Source organism: Leptodactylus fuscus, chromosome 3, assembly GCF_031893055.1.
Source record: "Leptodactylus fuscus isolate aLepFus1 chromosome 3, aLepFus1.hap2, whole genome shotgun sequence".
NCBI lineage: Eukaryota > Metazoa > Chordata > Amphibia > Anura > Leptodactylidae > Leptodactylus > Leptodactylus fuscus.
Window position 1 is genome coordinate 6,861,160 of NC_134267.1, and position 21,103 is coordinate 6,882,262.

Here is a 21,103-nt window from a genome sequence, read left to right on the forward strand (position 1 = left end):
TAACATACAAAGCCATCCACAACCTGTCCCCTCCATATATCTCTGACCTCACCTGTCCCCTCCATATATCTCTGACCTCACCTGTCCCCTCCATATATCTCTGACCTCATCCCCCACATGTCCCCACCATATATCTCTGACCTCACCTGTCCCCTCCATATATCTCTGACCTCATCCCCCACCTGTCCCCACCATATATCTCTGACCGCATCCCCCACATGTCCCCACCATATATCTCTGACCTCATCCTCACCTGTCCCCTCCATATATCTCTGACCTCATCCTTACCTGTCCCCTCCATATATCTCTGACCTCATCCACAACCTGTCCCCTCCATATATCTCTGACCTCATCCACAACCTGTCCTCTCCATATATCTCTGACCTCATCCACAACCTGTCCCCTCCATATATCTCTGACCTCATCCACAACCTGTCCCCTCCATATATCTCTGACCTCATCCTCACCTCTCCCCTCCATATATCTCTGACCTCATCCACAACCTGTCCCCTCCATATATCTCTGACCTCATCCTCACCTGTCCCCTCCATATATCTCTGACCTCATCCTCACCTGTCCCCTCCATATATCTCTGACCTCATCCTCACCTGTCCTCTCCATATATCTCTGACCTCATCCTCACCTGTCCCCTCCATATATCTCTGACCTCATCCACAACCTGTCCCCTCCATATATCTCTGACCTCATCCTCACCTCTCCCTTCCATATATCGCTGACCTCATCCACAACCTGTCCCCTCCATATATCTCTGACCTCATCCTCACCTCTCCCCTCCATATATCTCTGACCTCATCCTTACCTGTCCCCTCCATATATCTCTGACCTCATCCACAACCTGTCCCCTCCATATATCTCTGACCTCATCCACAACCTGTCCCCTCCATATATCTCTGACCTCATCCACAACCTCTCCCCTCCATATATCGCTGACCTCATCCACAACCTATCCCCTCCATATATCTCTGACCTCATCCTCACCTCTCCCCTCCATATATCGCTGACCTCATCCACAACCTGTCCCCTCCATATATCTCTGACCTCATCCTCACCTGTCCCCTCCATATATCTCTGACCTCATCCTTACCTGTCCCCTCCATATATCTCTGACCTCATCCTCACCTGTCCCCTCCATATATCTCTGACCTCATCCTCACCTGTCCTCTCCATATATCTCTGACCTCATCCACAACCTCTCCCCTCCATATATCTCTGACCTCATCCACAACCTGTCCCCTCCATATATCTCTGACCTCATCCTCACCTCTCCCCTCCATATATCTCTGACCTCATCCTTACCTGTCCCCTCCATATATCTCTGACCTCATCCACAACCTGTCCCCTCCATATATCTCTGACCTCATCCACAACCTGTCCCCTCCATATATCTCTGACCTCATCCACAACCTCTCCCCTCCATATATCGCTGACCTCATCCACAACCTGTCCCCTCCATATATCTCTGACCTCATCCTCACCTCTCCCCTCCATATATCGCTGACCTCATCCACAACCTGTCCCCTCCATATATCTCTGACCTCATCCTCACCTGTCCCCTCCATATATCTCTGACCTCATCCTTACCTGTCCCCTCCATATATCTCTGACCTCATCCTTACCTGTCCCCTCCATATATCTCTGACCTCATCCACAACCTGTCCCCTCCATATATCTCTGACCTCATCCACAACCTGTCCCCTCCATATATCTCTGACCTCATCCACACCCAGTCCTCTCCATATATCTCTGACCTCATCCACAACCTGTCTCCTCCATATATCTCTGACCTCACCTGTCCTCTCCCCTCCATATATCTCTGACCTCATCCTTACCTGTCCCCTCCATATATCTCTGACCTCATCCACAACCTGTCTCCTCCATATATCTCTGACCTCACCTGTCCTCTCCCCTCCATATATCTCTGACCTCATCCTTACCTGTCCCCTCCATATATCTCTGACCTCATCCACACCTGTCCCCTCCATATATCTCTGACCTCATCCACAACCTGTCCCCTCCATATATCTCTGACCTCATCCACACCTGTCCCCTCCATATATCTCTGACCTCATCCACAACCTGTCCCCTCCATATATCTCTGACCTCACCTGTCCCCTCCATATATCTCTGACCTCATCCACAACCTGTCCCCTCCATATATCTCTGACCTCACCTGTCCCCTCCATATATCTCTGACCTCACCTGTCCCCTCCATATATCTCTGACCTCACCTTTCCCCTCCATATATCTCTGACCTCATCCACAACCTGTCCCCTCCATATATCTCTGACCTCATCCACAACCTGTCCCCTCCATATATCTCTGACCTCATCTGTCCCCTCCATATATCTCTGACCTCATCCACAACCTGTCCCCTCCATATATCTCTGACCTCACCTGTCCCCTCCATATATCTACGACCTCATCCTCACCTGTCCCCTCCATATATCTCTGACCTCATCCACAACCTGTCCCCTCCATATATCTCTGACCTCATCCACAACCTGTCCCCTCCATATATCTCTGACCTCACCTGTCCCCTCCATATATCTCCGACCTCACCTGTCCCCTCCATATATCTCTGACCTCATCCACAACCTGTCCCCTCCATATATCTCTGACCTCACCTGTCCCCTCCATATATCTCTGACCTCACCTGTCCCCTCCATATATCTCCGACCTCACCTGTCCCCTCCATATATCTCTGACCTAATCTCCCGCTACCTGCCCACACATAACCTCAGATCCTCCAATGACCTGTAGTTCTTGCGTTCATGAAACAGGCAGCTCAGGATGAACCATGTTATAGTTTCATACAGACAGGACTAGAACAATGTATAGATATTTGGAAACAACTTCTTTTAATCCTTATATTGCAGAGGCTTGCTCATTGAAACATTGATAGACCGATGACATCACTGGTAGCGAGAGTAAAACTTTTCTCCAAATTTTAATTTATTTTTTTTATTTTTGGAATAATGAGATGTCTAATGAGAGAAATGTAACGCATATGAAATAGAAACACCGAGCTAGCATTAGAAGATTTCTATCTGGGTCATTTTGTTCTAAGGTCTGGAGCAAAATATATTGAAGCAATGATAAGCGCTGGTGATCCGTGAGTCACTGATGTGATAAAGAACTTTGGAGTTGTCTCTGAAATTGGAAAGGGAAAGGGAAATTAATTGGAAGAGACTTCTCAGATAACATGGACGGGGAGGATACCGGACATATTGCTGGACATTACAATATTTCTACATAAGAGACATAGTTGTACATAAACCAAGATTCCAGTGAATAAAACCTCACATCTTCAGACACTTCTGCTCTATATTAGTCCATCAATTGTTTGCACAGGCCCAAGATATTCCGCCTCTCATTGCTTGTATTCTCATGCCTTACACAGGACAGTAGCTTAGTAGTTATTGGGGGCCATCGAGCCCATATGGGCAAGCGATAGATACATGCATTTTTTCTTTTAGATACTCTATCTTCCTACATAGTATACGTAATAGACATAGTATGGTTCAGTGCAAAGAAATAGCAGCCATTTTTTCACATTCTTAACCCTAAAAGCAAAACAATTGCTGCATAAGAGGAGGAGGAGGATGATATCAGGGCAGGTGGGCTACCATTTTTTCGTTCATTTTATTTTTTGCCCTATTAACCTATGCAAGGGGAACATTTCTTATCCCCTGCAGTATGGAACGTATAAAATACAATGTATGGAAGGTATTTGATAGAATTCCATCCAATTTGCAGGGACGGTAAAATGCCCCATTTTTTGCCACAGCGTTTCCACTGTGGCCAAACCGCAGCCTTTGTGCCACATAGGGCCCCGGCCGAAGATACCTGGTATCAGGTTTTGGAGCACTTGGTTCTTATATCCCATGATCATGATGTAAATTAATTTCCTATTTCTTTTGTTGCCATCATTGCAACACTTACCACTCAATGGATACAAAACAAACCTAGAATAGAACAAGGCTCTCTCTCTCCAGGGGGCGCTTAGTCACATGGGGTGCCGTTATGGTACATACTCTCTTGGTTATGAGCTAATGGCATTGGAAAGACATGCATAAATTAGACTTCAAGTATTGTGGGAAGTAAAGAAGTATGGAAGTGATTTCCATGGGAGTCGGGCTGCAGTAGCTATGCCTGGCCATTACACAGGGCAGAGAGTCAACTAGTCAATAGACTTGGCACTGATGGATGAAAATGGGTCTGGAAGAAACAAGGGAAAAGAGGCAAACAGAATGGTAGAGGAAGCCTGATGCTATGGGGATGTGTCACAGCTAAAGATGTTGGATACTTGACCAGGATCGATGGTGGTCTCAATGTTGAGCTATATCTGAGTATCCTAGAAGGTGAGTTAATTTGTACACTCAAGTACAATGAGTATAAAATGGGCGACATAGTGTTCCAGCGGGACAACAATGCGCAGCGTATAGTGAGATTAGTGAAGGAATGGTTTGATTGACAATGAAGTAGAGGAGCTGGATTAGTCCCCAGACCTCAATCCCGTCAAATACTTGTGGGTAGAGTCGAATAAAATGCTGTATTCATACCCAAGTGAGTCTACCACTTTGGGAATGTGTAGAAGCCTAAGGCCCCATGCAGCGAGTCACAGCCAAAAAGCACTGCAGGAAAAACAGCAGAGGAATCACATCATTGTCCTCTGCAGACTTTCTGTTTCAATTATATCTATAGGAAAACCACCGTCATTTCCGTAGTAATAATTGACATGCTGCAATTTCCAAAGACGCAACAGTTTTGGAAATTGCAACATTTCCGCTGAGTGTTTTTATACAATGTATGGAAGGTATTTGATAGAATTCCATCCAATTTGCAAGGACTGTAAAACGCCCCATTTTTTACCACGGCGTTTCCACTGTTGCCAAACCGCAGCCTTTGTGCCACGTAGGGCCCCGGCCGAAGAGACCTGGTATCAGGTTTTGGTCAAGACAAGCTTGAATCTCATCGAGAGCGAGCCCAGAAGGATTCAGACAATGTTGAAAGCCAAGGATGGATTTACAATAGAATAAAAATTAAAATTTAGAATTTTTTTTAGGAGCAAAACAGTAACAATGCAGTTACATGAGAAGAATGATAAATAGTTACATTTATGTATGACATAGCCAAGGTATTGTCTATAACAGGATGGTAGTCTCATGTTCCAAGCTGTAGTGGATGGTGAGATCTGGAGCCTGGAAGGCAAAAGTTCCAAACATTGTTACCCGTCAGTATATTTCCAGCCCCATATTGTGTATAGTACAAGTATCAGAAGCAGACTTGTACAGCTAATCCATGTCGGGATCACCTGTCAACCCCCCACCATATATATATGGGCTACCCTAAAAATTACAAATTCTTAGACAACCCCTTTAAGTAGTCACTGATACCCAGACACCGACCTGCCGCGACACAATCATTAGTGTGGACATTTCTGGCACCCGAATTATTGCCAATCGCCAGGATGCAACGAGAACACACAAACCAAGGGAATATTTCTAAAATATCTTTGAATAAAAGGAACATCATTTGCTTTATTGTGTTCCTTTTTCCTGTAATAGTATCCAATTTAGAACAATACCGGTCTTTTCTACACATTTGTATTACGACTTCCTCATAATGGATTTCTATGTACAATTTCAAGAACTTTGTATGAATCATCCTCTCTATAACATTGAGCTGTCTCACCAAAAACAAGCGCTCTCCTACTGAGGCCCCGGCTCCCTGTACCCCCAAAATGCTGCTTATGAGTGTAAAAGTAACACAATATGTAAAACGTATTAAATAGGAGTGCAGACTAACAACCAAAAGGATTGCTAATGGACTATCATTGTGATGGGATATGGAAAGTAATAGAGTTTGGTTGATAAGCCCCGCCCCTGAGGAACTGTCCATGATCTGTGGGGCTTATAAGAGCACTACTCATACTCTAAAGTAGTCATGGTCAGTAGTGTAACGATATCCAGCACAGGGGAGGGGTAATAACTTGTACATCAAGCTATATTAACCAGCAGAGGACAAAATGAAAGTGACCTGTCGCTTTATTTTTAAGGGATTTTAAGCATTTTTGGAATATATACAACCGTAAAATAGACATTTGTTCAATTTTTGTTTTGAAAAAAATTGCATCTGAAGTTCTCCCATAATTTGTGTTACTAAAGACAATCCGTATTCAGTTCTGCACACGGTTGTCCCATGCAGAGGCAGCTGAGAATCCTCTACCTGCCGCTACCTATATACATTGTATCTAAACATATCCCAGTATCTAATTAGTCAGATTTCCTCCATCTTGCCAGTGTAGTCCCTACACAAAAAAACATATTGACTTAGAGTTTAAAGGGGTTGTCTGAGACTCAAGGGAAATGGACACAGATGATGTATTCTACTGATGGATTATCCACATCAGTATCGGATCAGTGACTCTATCTGATCGGTAAGGGTCCAACAGACTAGCAGCCAAATGACAAATTCAAGGTATTTGATCTGAAGCAGCTCTACTCCTATTCAAGTCAATGGAGGCAGAGATTTCCCCGGCACCATGTATGCACTGTAGTGTTAGCGCCCGCACTGCAGCTTGCAGCCTTATACCTTGTAGGACCCAAACTGATCAGATACTGATGACATATCCTATGATCAACGACTATAAGTTATTGGTAACCATTACTCTTGGGTTTTGGACGAGCATTGGCAAACAAACATCTTAGAAGAAGCCTTTACCCTTTCCCTGCCAGCAAGGAAAATGTTCAGAAACCTCTTTATCTGCCTAAATATTCTGCCTAGATTTAAGAATGAATTATGGGATGGGGGAGGGGAAGAAACTGCTTCTCTGTGTCTGTGAGACTCCCTGCTGTGAGAGGGGAGGAGGAGCAGAGATGAGGAGACAAATGCTTGGCTCAGACCATCCCTCCGCTCAGCAGGGAGATCCCAGGATGCTGTTTATAAAGACAAACACGATTAAATAAAATGTCTGTCTGCTCTTTATCTCATACATATCGGCAGCCGCCCAAATCCTATTTCTGAAGACAACTCTAAGTTTAAAGAGTTAAGTCACCAGGTCTAAAAATGCTAATACACCTGATCGGCGCTGTTACCCCGAGCATTTTGCTATTTTGTTTAGCCAAATCCATTCAGCCGTTCCAAAGATATAAACCCTTTTAGTGTTGATGTCAATTAGAGTATATTAGTCAAGTGGGCGGTAACATTGTTCAACATACAGACCCCGCCCCCAGGGAAACCACAGTCTGATCTAAAGGTAGTGCATTATAGAAGCGGCAGGTTGATAGCTAATAGAACTAGCAATCTCTTCTGTTACTGTTTAGGAGCACAGTAGGCGTCCTAATTACAGATGAGCGAGTAGTGAAATATTCGATATTCGTTTCCAGTAGAGCCTCAATATTTGACTACTCGATCGAATATCAAATCCCATTACAGTCTATGGGGGAAAAATGCTTGTTTCATGGGAAACCACTATTCGACTAAAGGAGAGTCACTGAGTCCACAAGTAGCAGGAGGAGAGTGTTTAGGAGGAGTGCTGTGCAGTTAAAGCGCATGGACCCCATTATAGTCTATGAGGTCCGTGCGCTTTAATTGCACAGCGCTTGCACTTGCGCTTATACTCGCTTTGCCTCACTTCTTCCGAGTGTCCCACAGCGTCCTCTTCAGGCTTTTCTGGCCTTCGGTAGATGTCATGCACCCCAAGGTCACCGCAAGGTCTGTCATTGGGACTCAGCGGTCACTTGGGAAGCATCGATGTTTAGCATAAATACAAAGCCCCATGTGATCACTGAGGCCCAATCAGAAGCCTCAGTGTTGACCCACGGTCAAGTGATGTCATCCTGCAGCCGAAAGAGGCCTGAAGAAGACACCTAGGGACCATTGGATGGCACAAAGATGTCTAGGAGAGGGGAGGTATGCTGAGTATAAGAGTTTGTTATGTTCCCTCACTCCACTTATTATATTCTGGAGTCTAAGGAGACCCGAGGGTATAAAAATAGCACTTCAGGTTCTCTCTTTACATCCAACAAAAGGTGCCATTTCCTTGCAGGGGCAGTTAGAATTTTTTAAGTAGCCCCCACCATTCCTGAGCAATAGTTTTTGTTACTTTTAGTAGAATAATGCTCCATACTGTCAAGTGGGCGGGCTCATTTTGAATTACCAAAAATGGTGACTCAAGTAGTAGAAGTTAGATACAAAGGGGTAAAAGGTCTTCTTTAAAGGGATCCTCTCTTTCAAACCCTTTTTTTTTTCTGAGTAACACGTCAGAAGGCTATTCTTCTCCTACCTTTTGTTGTCTTCTCCGCACCGCTGTTCCGTAGGAATCCCGTTTTTTGTCGGTATGCAAACAGCACTGGGGCGTCTCCAATGCTGCAAGAGAACTCTGGCATGCCCACAGGCCACAAGAAAATGGCTGCTTACACAGTATTGTAAGTGGCCATTTTCTCGTGGCCTGTGGGCATGCGCAGTCTGCTCTGCTCGAGGCCTAGAAGTCTGAAAGCTGCACCGGAGGAAGAGGATGAAGAGGACGCTGCTGATGAAGATGGAGGCGGCTCTGGAGAAAGTTCTCTCGCAGCATTGGGGACGCCCCCAGTGCTGTTTGAGCACTGGGGCCCGTCCCCAGTGCTGCGAGAGAACTCATTTGCATACTGACAAAAAACGGATTCCTACAGAACGGTGGTGCGGATAAGACAACGAAAGGTAGGAGAAGAATAGCCTTTCATAAGTGGTTTAAAAGATAGGATCCCTTTAAGGAAGACCTCCTACTGGACTCTTAAAACTAGAAAAAGCAGGGATGTCAGTTCACAATTTACACAGATTATACGGAATCTTTAAACATCGATATTTCGGGTAATTTATTATGTTTTAGAACTTTTCATTCAACTTTATAGAAAGAACCAACGCGTTTCAGACACACAAGCAGATCCAGATCCAAGGCTATTGAAGGCTAAACATGAAGTCCATCGAATAGTCTGTATTTAGCCGTATAACCTCATGTCTGACCGCGAATACGTCCACCGAACATCTTATAGACCTTGTACAATGTGGCGAAAAGATGCCAAGGGTTACACAGTGAGGATGAGTCCACCAGGCGAGCGAGATGAGATGACAATCAGATGACTTGTGCTTTCTTAGAACAAGATGTTCTTCTCCGGCCACCAAATCTAAATAGGAAAAGAAAACCTCCTATAGCAGCAATAAATGTGCGGGTGTTGGTGCGCGCCCTTCTAAACCCGAATGACAAGCGATAGCTCTCGGTGATGGGGGGTGCAGTTTTTTTTTTATGCCACAATCGTTTGATTTGGGAGTGAAATTTGAGTTTTCCAAAGTTAAAGACAGGAGGAGCCCTGACAACGACTCACGGTTAGTCAGTGTAAATGCAGACTAAAAATAGGAACACGTTGCCTGCATGGAATACAAACTGTTCCATCTCCCAGCTGTAATTCACTGCAAACTCAAAAAGTTAAGGAGCTGACAAAGGGCAAAATGGAATTGAAATAACATTGCTACTAATCTCCTGCGGAGCGGCTCGCCATGGAGACCCTGAATTTCTATTACCTCATGCTGTATCTGACTTACCTGAAGCCAGTCTGCTCAGTATTGACTGATGCCTGCAAGCTTTGTAACTGCAGCAGGGTCAGCCTGGTGTGTCAGGCTCAGGCAGCGGCGGTGCACGGACCACCGGGATTAGAACTGTAAGTATCCTCTAAAGTTACTAAATAGTTAAATGTGAGTGGATCTCATCATGTGCTGTGCCGGTCCGTGCCATGAGCAATGCCCAGGAAAGTTTTCTTTTTGGCTAAAATGTCTTCATTGTTGTATTATTAGGGCAGATCAATGCAAAAATAATGATGATACTTGTTCTACGTTCAGGGGCTTTAGAACAGTTTGTCCTATAGATACAGCGACAGGTATATGGGTCCCCGGGATAGCACTGACTGTTGTATACTGTTGTATACTAATGCCTTCTAGTGAGGAGGTGACATTTACTACAAACATAGCTATAGGTGATAGGGTAGGAGCCGACGGTACCTGCACCCCCGGGGGTAGACTTCACATCCCGGGGGACTTGCATTATTCCCATATAGGGCTTTCAGTATGCTGCATGTTGTATGATTAGGGGCTTGAGGATAATTGGATACAATGTATTTGCACTAGATTGTACAAGATAACGTGGATCAGAACCGGATTGTTCCAAATACACAGGAGCAGATATTCTCATTATTATATCAATATAATATCTTCTAATGTGATTGAGCCTCCTATGACACGCAGCGCACGCACCAGACGTCAATGAATATTATTTTATTATTGTATTTATTAGTGTTACTGCAGCATTGACATTACTGGATTATTTTTTTTATTTTTTTTTTTTTGGGGGGGGTCATGAGAAATCACATCTTAAGTTTCAATGTATCCAACCAAGTGACCACGTCCTATTCTAAAGCTACAGACAGTAGAGTCCAAGTATCAAAGTTTCTGTATCAATGCTGCTGAATATAAATTTCCTACTACACATATATACACATCTATATACTGTATATACACATCTATAGATGTATATCCTGACTTGAGGAAAGGCTAAGAAGCAGATTGGTGTAGGTAGCAACTAAGGAGAGATTGTATAAAGGGGTGTGGGGTTTTAAAAATTTTTGCTCAGTTTTTTTCTATCTATACTTGACGCTTTAAGAACACTAAATAATATCATCTATACGTGGCTGAATATAATATAATAAATACGACACTGGTTACAGGTTACACAATCTAAGGTCATGTACATCGTGTTACTTGCATACAAACTGCAGCAATATTTCTCGCATTGTATTCTATTATTCATGACCTTATAATGTGGGTAGTACCGTATAGTATAGTATAGTATCATATAGTAGTATAGTACAGTACAGTACAGTATAGTACCGTATAATATAGTATAGTACAGTATAGTACAGTATAGTATAGTATAGTACAGTACAGTACCGTATAGTATAGTATAGTACCGTGTAGTATATTATAGTATAGTACAGTATAGTATAGTATAGTACAGTATAGTAAAGTACAGTATAGTGTAGTATAGTACAGTATAGTATAGTACAGTATAGTACAGTATAGTATACAATAGTATAGTACAGTGTAGTAAAGTACAGTATAGTGTAGTATAGTACAGTATAGTACCATGTAGTATAGTATAGCATAGTACAGTATAGTATAGAACCATGTAGTATAATATAGTATAGTATAGTACCGTTTAGTATAGTATATTATAGTATAGTATAGTACAGTATAGTATTGTATAGTATTGCAAAGTATAGTACAGTAGTGTAGTATAGTATAGTACAGTATAGTACCGTATAGTACAGTATAGTATCGTATAGTATAGTATAGTACCGTATAGTATAGTACAGTATAATGCCGTATAGTATAGTATAGTATAGTACTGTATAGTATAATATAGTACAGTATAGTACCGTATAGTATAGTACAGTACACTATGGTATTGTATAGTATAGCATAGTATAGTACAGTATAGTATAGTACAGTATAATGCCGTATAGTATAGTATAGTACAGTATAGTACTGTATAGTATAATATAGTACAGTATAGTACCGTATAGTATAGTACAGTACAGTATGGTATTGTATAGTATAGCATAGTATAGTATAGTATAGTACTGTATAGTACCGTATAGTATAGTATAGTACCGTATAGTATAGTACAGTATAATGCCGTATAGTATAGTATAGTACAGTATAGTACTGTATAGTATAATATAGTACAGTATAGTACCGTATAGTATAGTACAGTACAGTATGGTATTGTATAGTATAGCATAGTATAGTATAGTATAGTATAGTACTGTATAGTACCGTATAGTATAGTATAGTATCATATAGTACCGTATAGTATAGTACAGTATAGTATCGTATAGTACCGTATAGTATAGCATAGTACAGTATAGTATTGTATAGTATAGTATAGAACCATATAGTACCGTATAGTATCATATAGTATAGTATATTATAGTACCGTATAGAATAGCATAGTACAGTATAGTATTGTATAGTATAGTATAGTACCGTATAGTACAGTATAGTATCGTATAGTATATTACAAAGGCTCCTTATACAGAACTACTACTACAGAGTGTTACTACTATCACTCCTATCATTCCATTCATTAATATTTCACGTGTGCAAAGCTAAACATTGCTATTATTATGTATGAATGACAAGTTTTGTCCATGTAGAACCATCGTACTATAGTAATATCCTCACTGGGAGTGTTTTAGGTCTGAAGGCTATGTCATGTTTGTATGATTCCAGATCCATTAGGGGACATCCATCAGTATAAAGTCAGGGTGAAGAATATACTGGATAATACAGTCTGGACTATGTGACGGCTGCATTTCCGAGACTGGTTTGGCTGAACCAAACTCACCCTAGTGTTTGAGTGTGCGAGAGTAGGCTTAGGGGCTATTACACTATGTGGGGGCACTTGAGGGGGCTATTACACTGTGTGGGGCACAGATGGGCAGCATTTATATATGGGGGCACTAAGAGGGGCATGAAACTGTGCGGAGGAACTGAGTGAGCTCCTTTCCCATGAACCATATACCCAGACCACACACAGCGCTGGATTCACCCTTAGAGAATGTTCACTTGACTCTTTTATTTTTGGAGGGATTGCTACAAACCCATTTACATGCATGGAAAATGTTCCCTGCAGATTTTTGGTGCTGCTGTAGAAATAAAAATGGATCTTCCAATGGATCCGTGGCACTACAAACTGAAAATAGGTGGCATATCTGTAGCAGAAATGGGAGACTCACGCTATCTGCTGTGGACCTATATGGACCTATATCCTTAAAGGGATTTCCCACTATCAGTGTCAGACTGGCCCAGAAGATCCTCCGTTGGACCCAAACTCCAACATAATAATGGTCCAGCAGGGACTTCCAAATTTAAAGGATCCTGTGGTCTATTTCCTAGGGGTTGAAGGGTCAACCACAGAATCCAAGGCCTAACAAAACGTCCCGGTCGGCGGGAGGTATGTCCCTCCTACGGACACCGATGAGCTGAATACATTGGCGTTTAAAGCAGGAGCTGTCACAGCTCAGCTCCTGCTTTAACGCTGAGCTCCGGCATTTGTAGCCGCGATGTGATGACGTCACATCGCGCCTACAATATGTGTATGAGGGAGAGAGCGGAGAGAGCGGCGGGGGAGCGATGGAAGGTGAGTGTAAGTGTTTGTTTTTTGTGTTAAACATTAAGGTGGAACATAATGTAGGGGGCCCATGAAACTGGGGGCAGATAAGGGGGGGAAGGGCATGACACTGGGGCAGATGAAGGAGGGGAGAACAGCATGACACTGGGGCAGATGAAGGGGGGAGAACGGCATGACACTGGGGCAGATGAAGGGGGAGAACGGCATGACACTGGGGCAGATGAAGGGGGGAGAACGGCATGACACTGGGGCAGATGAAGGAGGGGAGAACAGCATGACACTGGGGCAGATGAAGGGGGGAGAACGGCATGACACTGGGGCAGATGAAGGGGGGAGAACGGCATGATACTGGGGCAGATGAAGGGGGGAGAACGGCATGACACTGGGGCAGATGAAGGGGGGAGAATGGCATGACACTGGGGCAGATGAAGGGGGGGAGGAACGGCATGACACTGGCAGATGAAGGGGGGAGAACAGCATGACACTGGGGCAGATGAAGGGGGGAGAACGGCATGACACTGGGGCAGATGAAGGGGGGAGAACGGCATGACACTGGGGCAGATGAAGGGGGGAGAATGGCATGACACTGGGGCAGATGAAGGGGGGGAGGAACGGCATGACACTGGCAGATGAAGGGGGGAGAACAGCATGACACTGGGGCAGATGAAGGGGGGAGAATGGCATGACACTGGGGCAGATGAAGGGGGGAGAATGGCATGACACTGGGGTAGATAAAGGGGAGAACGGCATGACACTGGGGCAGATGAAGGGGGGAGAACGGCATGACACTGTATCAAATAAAGGGGGGGGGAACGGCATGACATTGGGACAGATGAAAGGAGGGGAGAACAGCATGACACTGGGGCAGATGAAGGGGGGAGAACAGCATGACACTGGGGCAGAGACGGGGGGACATGAATCTGTGGGCAGATGAAGGGGGGAGAATGGCATGAAACTGGGCAGAAACGGGGGGACATGAAACTGGGGGGACATGAAACTGGGTACAGAGATGGATGGGGGGACATGAAACTAGGGGCAGATGAAGGGTGTATATGAAACTGGGGGAGAGATGGATGGGGGACATAATTTTTGGGTGACTGTAGGAGGATTAAACTGTATGGGAGCACATGAAAAATGAATGAGAATGGGTGGAGTCAACATAAAAGTGGGCGTGGCTAATGTTGCCACAGCGCGAAGTGCGCCGCACATTTTGTCCCTCTTTCTACTCTTCAAAAGTTGGGAGGTGAAAGTGGGTGGAACCAAATTTGCCACGGCTTTCTAATCTTTAAAAGTTGGGAGGTATGGGTGGGTTAGAAGCGTGAGGCCCTTAAAGGGGTCTTCCCATGTCCCTTACTCACTAGTGTTCGCTGCTGTAAACTCTTCTATCTTCCTGGTTTTCTTGCGTCAATTGGTGGGCGAGGTTGCATATGCAAAGCCAGCGGCGAGACGATGTCACTTCTATGCTGCTGGCCTTACATGTGTGTTCCGATGCAGCTAATAGTACACAAATAAGGTCAGTTTTATTACTTGGTCAAACACAGCTAACTAGTTAAAAAAACACTTCAACCCCCCAGACCCCCCGGTAAGTAGGGCCCTGCCAAAGTCAATTGCCCAGGGCCCTGCAAAGCCTGGATCCGGCACTGATGAGCCACCACCAATCCATTCATTCTTCCTCCGAATATAACGGGACCCCAGTTCTCCTGCCGTATGTTATCTGTGAAGGATACTTGGCAAATATATGATAATACAAGTGTATGTCTATCTGCAATCCATCACGAAGTAGCTACAGACAGATCTTCAAGAGACAAGGAGCACGTACAACCATCTGGAACTTCCTTATGTAGTCTTTGCTGTTTTTACTTATTTTTTATGTCAGTGTGTTGGAAACGGTTAACTGTACACAGAAATGGAGCTAATAAGGAAACAAGGGCTTCCAGGGTCTATGACTTACCCCCGAGATCTCCTATCTGTGGTATCTTATAGAATTTGATATCTTATAGAATAGCCAGGAGAAGACACTGAATAGAAATCTTAGAGTAAAGCTAAATCTTAGGCCCCTTTCAGCAGACACTTTTCTCTCCACCTTGTGCCCAGTCCGTTTTATCACTTCCGTTTCCCTGTTTGTTTCCTATTTGTTGTATGTTTTACCATTGCAATGGGCACAAAGCCAACCTGGATTGGGATTTGAGGGCTGCCTAATTCCAGTTGTCAGTTTTTCACTGCATTTTTTGCTTCTGTTGTATCGTGCCGGGAGATACATTCAGGAGAACATTTTGGAATGATTTTTCTATCCAGAAGAGAGTACAATTCAGTTTTCACAAGTTCCATTATTGGGCATAAGGCGATATCCGTTCTGGCCGGTTTTGTATCTTGGCAGACAGGATCATGTTTACACGTTTACTTCCATGCCATTAATTCTTCTAATGTACCTTTTAACTGTGAGTTGTATCATCACATCAACGCCAGCCAGGCATCTGCGAGAAGCGGTATCTAAGAAGCCATGTTTACTTTGTGCAACTCAGGCAACAAAGGCTTTCCTTCTATTATCTCCAGAACGTTAGCTAGGAGATGCTCGGTAACACACGGCACAGCTTTATGGGCACAGTAAGGGGCATTGATACTTTTGCAACACATAAGTTCAATATGTAATATGGTCGCACTGGCTTAATGCCTATATGAGATAGGTAACGTGTTCTGTAAGTCATCTGTTTAAAGGGAACCTGTCATAATAAACGCTACATGATCTGCAGGCACCAGGTTATAAAGCTGGAGGAGTTGAACAGATCGATGGTAGTATAGAAAACAATTCAATATACTGTACATTTGTAAATCAATGAGCTTTTAGAAGACATCAGGCTGATAGGAAGTAAAACTGTTCAGCCAGTCCAAAGATATAAGCCCATTAATGTTAATACAAATCAGGGTATATAAGTCAATTAGGAAAGTTATCACATAGCAAGTGTTATTTGTGTACTTCTTATTTGCTACTGAATAAAAGAGGTGGTTAGAAAATGTTACTAACTGACTTTGAATTATCTGCTGCCCAGTGTGGGAAACATGATCCTTCCAATAGAAGAGGAATCAGTGTACTGTATGCGACACTAGAGCTAGAAAATATAGAGAGCTATGCCTCATGGTCAAGATATAACTCAGACATGTGTCATCACAGTTATAGTGCACTGGGCTGCAGGTAAACTGGCTGGGTCTCTGGTTAGTGTAAGGTCCAGCCCATCCCATAGCCTCATGCCACTTTGAATATCAGAGAGAATAATAGTATATACTTTCTTGCCATTAGGGGGCAGAACCAAGGAAAATGAGGAGGTTGCGCTGCAGAGAACTCCACCCCTCAGCTAGAAAATAGCAGTGAGCAGCGCAAACTATAAAGTTGCACCATCCTAGGGCTTAGATACGGCCAGATATGACCAATACAACTCCAGCCTGAGCTACAGTCCTGAGTCTATTTAGCATCTGAGAGCTCTGTAACCACCAAGTGCATTACCTCTATGTGAGTAACATTCTAGAGTTGGCATGTGAGTCCTCCGACACCCAAGAACCTGCATAAGACGCTCTGCTAACAAACACAAAGAGACTGGAACTAGCAAGAAGGTCAGACGTCTAAGAAGTCTCATTACTATAAAACTGAACAAGAACTTTGCCATATGAATCTAATAATTAGGTTTCAGTGTTATGAGCCGGCGCCAGGACAAGGGACAAAATTGCATTTTGCATTGGATTATGGGATAAATGAATAGATGTTATTTTGGTTCCATCACATTTGTAACTAAGTAACAAATGAAGAAAATGAAGTAATGGCAACAAAGTATCCAAGATGTTTGTAAAGGTGACATGGAAGGATCCCCAATTACAGGGGAACGAGTATCTCCAGCCATAAAGGGGTTCGCCGAGCCTTTCCTAAGCAAACAGCATTAAAATATTCATGCACGGCCGCTTCCATATTCACAACAAAATAAAATAAATGAATGCAGAGTAGGATCCTTGTAGCAGACAATAGTATTACAAGAGCCGGCTGCAAGTAACAGGATCCTTAAATGGACTCGATATCATCATTTTTCACTTTTAGTTCCCTCTGTGCCGCTCTCTACAGCTTTTAAGGTCTGAAAGTAAAGAGGTGATTTTAGGAAAAAAGCAATACTGAAAAAAGTTAGTGAGCCGTAAACTTGCTTACAATTTTATGAGGCATTTGAAAGAAAAGATTTCTTATTTTAAGAAAAAAGCCCCGTTTCACACAATTACGGTTTTCGACTCAATTTCATTCCGACATTCCCGGATTCATGCTCGCTGAATTTATTGGCGATAGACAGTGTCTACTGTAGTGAATCGCTTTTGTGACAGAGCTGAGAATACTATATGAGTTGTGCTACGAGGCACAAGAGCCTACAAGCAAAGAACAAGCAACTCATCTATTCCATACATTTCTAAGCAGGAGACAGCCAGCTTGTTTCTCCTGCCGCACAATCCCGGAGTGGCCGAAATTAGATTTTTCTGCTTTTTTTTGTTTTTTCTACAGTAAATAGATCTAAAATTCTATGAAATGTATCTTTATAGCGTTCAGAAATCCTCACTCAGGTTACAGAGCTCCAAATGCACCGCAAGGACATAAGAGGAATGGATCAATGGCTATGGACACTTTTTTGGTGCATTCCATGTTTGCCCTATAGTTTGTGAGTTTCACCAAGAGGTAACAAACTTACAAATTGTAGGACAAACATGGCAAGCACCAAACCCAGGAAGGACCGTGGCATTCAATGGACCTACAAATGTACTATCACTTACACCAGAAACCCGCGCAGACTATGGCACAACTCTGTGACTGTCATTTGTAAGTGTAGAGTCAATTTCCAATGTGAAGATGTATTGAATGTATCCAGCCCCCCACCTCCCATGAGGCAACCTGAAGTGACCGCTTCAGGCGGCGCTATGCCAGGGCCTCGAGAGGGCGGCATTTTTGCTGACCTAAGCCAGTCCAGGACAAGCTGTCCTGGACTGACTTAGCGTCATCGAGTCTGCAGCCCGACACGGAAAGCGAGCGGTGTATTTGAGCGGCCCTGCTGGACGCAGCACTGCTCCAGCGGCCGCCCCTCACACTCAGGCAGAGAGCAGATCCTCTCCCTGCCTGCTCTCTGCCTGCGAACGCCGCTCGCTCCGCTCGACCACGCCCCTTTCTTGTGACCCCGCCCCTCAGCTCCGCCCCTCCTTGGGGGGGGCAGCTTTCTGACGTGCTTCAGGTGGCAGAAAGCCCAGGTTCACCCCTGAATGTATCTAGAGACACATTTGGTGCAACTAGTATAAGGATATTTGGAGCCCAGCAAACCCCTTTAAGCTGAGGCCCCACGTTGCAGAAACGCAGCTTCTTTTGTTGCAGCCAAACCTAGGAGTGACCACAAAAGGAATGGGAAACACATAGGAAGTTCTTATACTTCTCTCTTCTTCTCAATCCATTCCTAAGGTTGGCTCAAAAAACTGCAACAAACTCTGCAACAAAAAAAGTTGTGTTTCCTTAGGCTAAGACCCCACGCAGCAAGCTCCACCGAAAAGGTATCATGGTTTTTCACAGAAAGTCTGCTGAGGTTTTCTCTGTGGACTTTCTGCTTCCATTATACCTATAAGGAAATTGTTGATGTTTCCATAGATATGTCCAATGTCCAAAATCGCAACACATTTGGAAATCGAATCATGTTCACTGCGCATATGTTTTTGCAATGTGCTGATGGCATTTGCTTTGCAGAGACTTTAAAACGCTGTTTTGTTTTGTTTTTCTGCACTTCCACCAAGGTTTTCCACCATGGAAAACCTTGGTGTTTCTGCCATGAAGGGCCCTGGCCTTAGGCTGAAGCCCCACGTTGCAGAAACGCAGCTTTTGCTGTGTTTTTTAAGCCAAGGCCAGGAATGGATTGAGTGGAAGGGAGAAATATAAGAACCTCCTCTATATCTTCCATTCTTTTTGTAGCCATTTTTGGATTTGGCTCAAAAAACCTCAACAAAATCTGCAACAAAAAAAACACCTTTCCCTCAAGGCGGTGCCTCAGCCTTAGACTATATTCACACTCCCGTATGTGCTAGGTAAGCCCCCAAGCCTATGTCAAATGTATTCAGGACCCCATTCACCTAACAGAAACCAAAACAGCCTCTTTTTGGCACACCGACCTTCACTACAAATACAGTGTTAATTAACAATACGACTTTATTAAGTTGCCAGATACTACAGTGTATATCGTTCTTTTGTACAATTTGGCATCACATCCTCTTCCTCAGTTTTCATCCAAATTAAGTGAAACAATCCGTAAATGAAAGAGGTTTATTGTTGCTTGTAGTTTCTTTGATTATGGAAATTACTCAGAATTCTGGATAATTTTATCCGAGAGCGGAGCACAATGTAATTCCACATGATACGCGCACAATGTACATGACATATTTGTGGTGGAGCTCGTGAAAGTCTCCTCGGATGAGCCAACAATCCTATCATAGTGTGACTGTCTAATAGACATCTCTTTCCAGTTTGATCTCTCCACATTAAGCTGGAAATGTCACTGAAGTAATATGCAACGTATGTGATGTGCGGTGTAAAATAACCAACATTTAAAAAAAGAAGAAAAAAAAATGATTTTTTGATACTTTGTCACAAGATGTTTATCCTATATGTTGCAATGTGTAGCCACCTAGTGGTTATATTTTGAATTGCTGCCTGCAAACTGTTTTCTTAATATGTTATTGTTTTTTGTGGCATGCGGATTGGGGAATGGTATTCCCGAGCGCTCACTGAGTGCAGATGTGAACCAGTCGTACACAGCTCTGTACATAGAAATCTGAAAAAGTTACAAATGTCAAAAAATGGTGATTTGAAGAATATTTTAAACAAAATTAAATTTTAGATTTTTAAGATGTTACAGCATAACAAAAATTCTATCAATTTGATGTCGCACCATTTTGTGGAATACAGCTATAATGTTGTATGGCTGCACACTGAATTCCACAAAAACAAAACCCATAGGAAAATGACGCAAAGGCTGAGGCCGCACGTTTCAGAAACGCAGCTTTTTTTTGTTGCAGATTTTGCTGCAGTTTTTTGAGCCAAAGCCAAGAATGGCTACAAAAGGAATGGGGAGTATAAAGTTCTTACACTTCTCCCTTCTGCTCAATCCACTCCCGGCTTTGGCTCCAAAAAAAAAAAACGCAACAAAATTTGCAACAAAAAAAGTTGCATTTCTACAACATGGGGCTTCAGCCTGATGCAGTTTTTTTCTAATTTTACCCCGTTCTGAATCCTTTTCCAGGTTCCCAGTACATTGTGCAGAATATTAAATTCTACCATTAGGAAATACAATGTGTCCCACAAAAAATACAGCTCCGAAAATGGAAAAATATAAAAATTATGGCATTTGGAAGGTGAGGAGTAGGAAACGAAGATGAACTGTGGCCATGGGGAAGGGGTTAACAGGAGAGGGAATATGGATGTATCAATAAATATTCCTTCTACTTAATAGACTTAGTATATGCAGCTAAACTGTGCAGGCGTTTTCTGTGACTCGTTGCGAATCGCAGTTCTTGGCTCTTTGCATTATTTAGCTCATTTTACAAATCAGATCAGACTTTATTCATGGGCCAAATCCTTTCTTGCTCCTGTTACAAACTTGTGTTTTTGTGCTTTTCTTTGATCGCTGACCTGTGTTATTCTGTGAGATTTCCATCATCGCTGCGCGGTCCAGGACTATATTAAATGCTCTTTGCAACAATGCACATGACCCCTCGTACTCCGAGCCTAATAGTCACAGAGAAGTACGGGGTAAAACTTCAGCTGCAACTTCCAAAAACTAAACAGAACTTTGGTTGTAACGTTCTCAT

The 21,103-nt window shown here is 43.3% G+C and overlaps 1 protein-coding gene across 1 annotated transcript in view; it reads left to right on the forward strand.

Annotated features, from left to right (window-relative positions):
* Nucleotides 1–9,555: 9,555 nt before the first annotated feature.
* LHCGR (luteinizing hormone/choriogonadotropin receptor) overlaps nt 9,556–21,103 on the forward strand; it is an 82,108-nt gene continuing 70,560 nt past the window's right edge. Inside the window, exon 1 of the mRNA XM_075267033.1 lies at nt 9,556–9,716. Coding sequence (XP_075123134.1) covers nt 9,556–9,716 — 161 coding nt within the window. The remainder of the gene's footprint in view (nt 9,717–21,103) is intronic.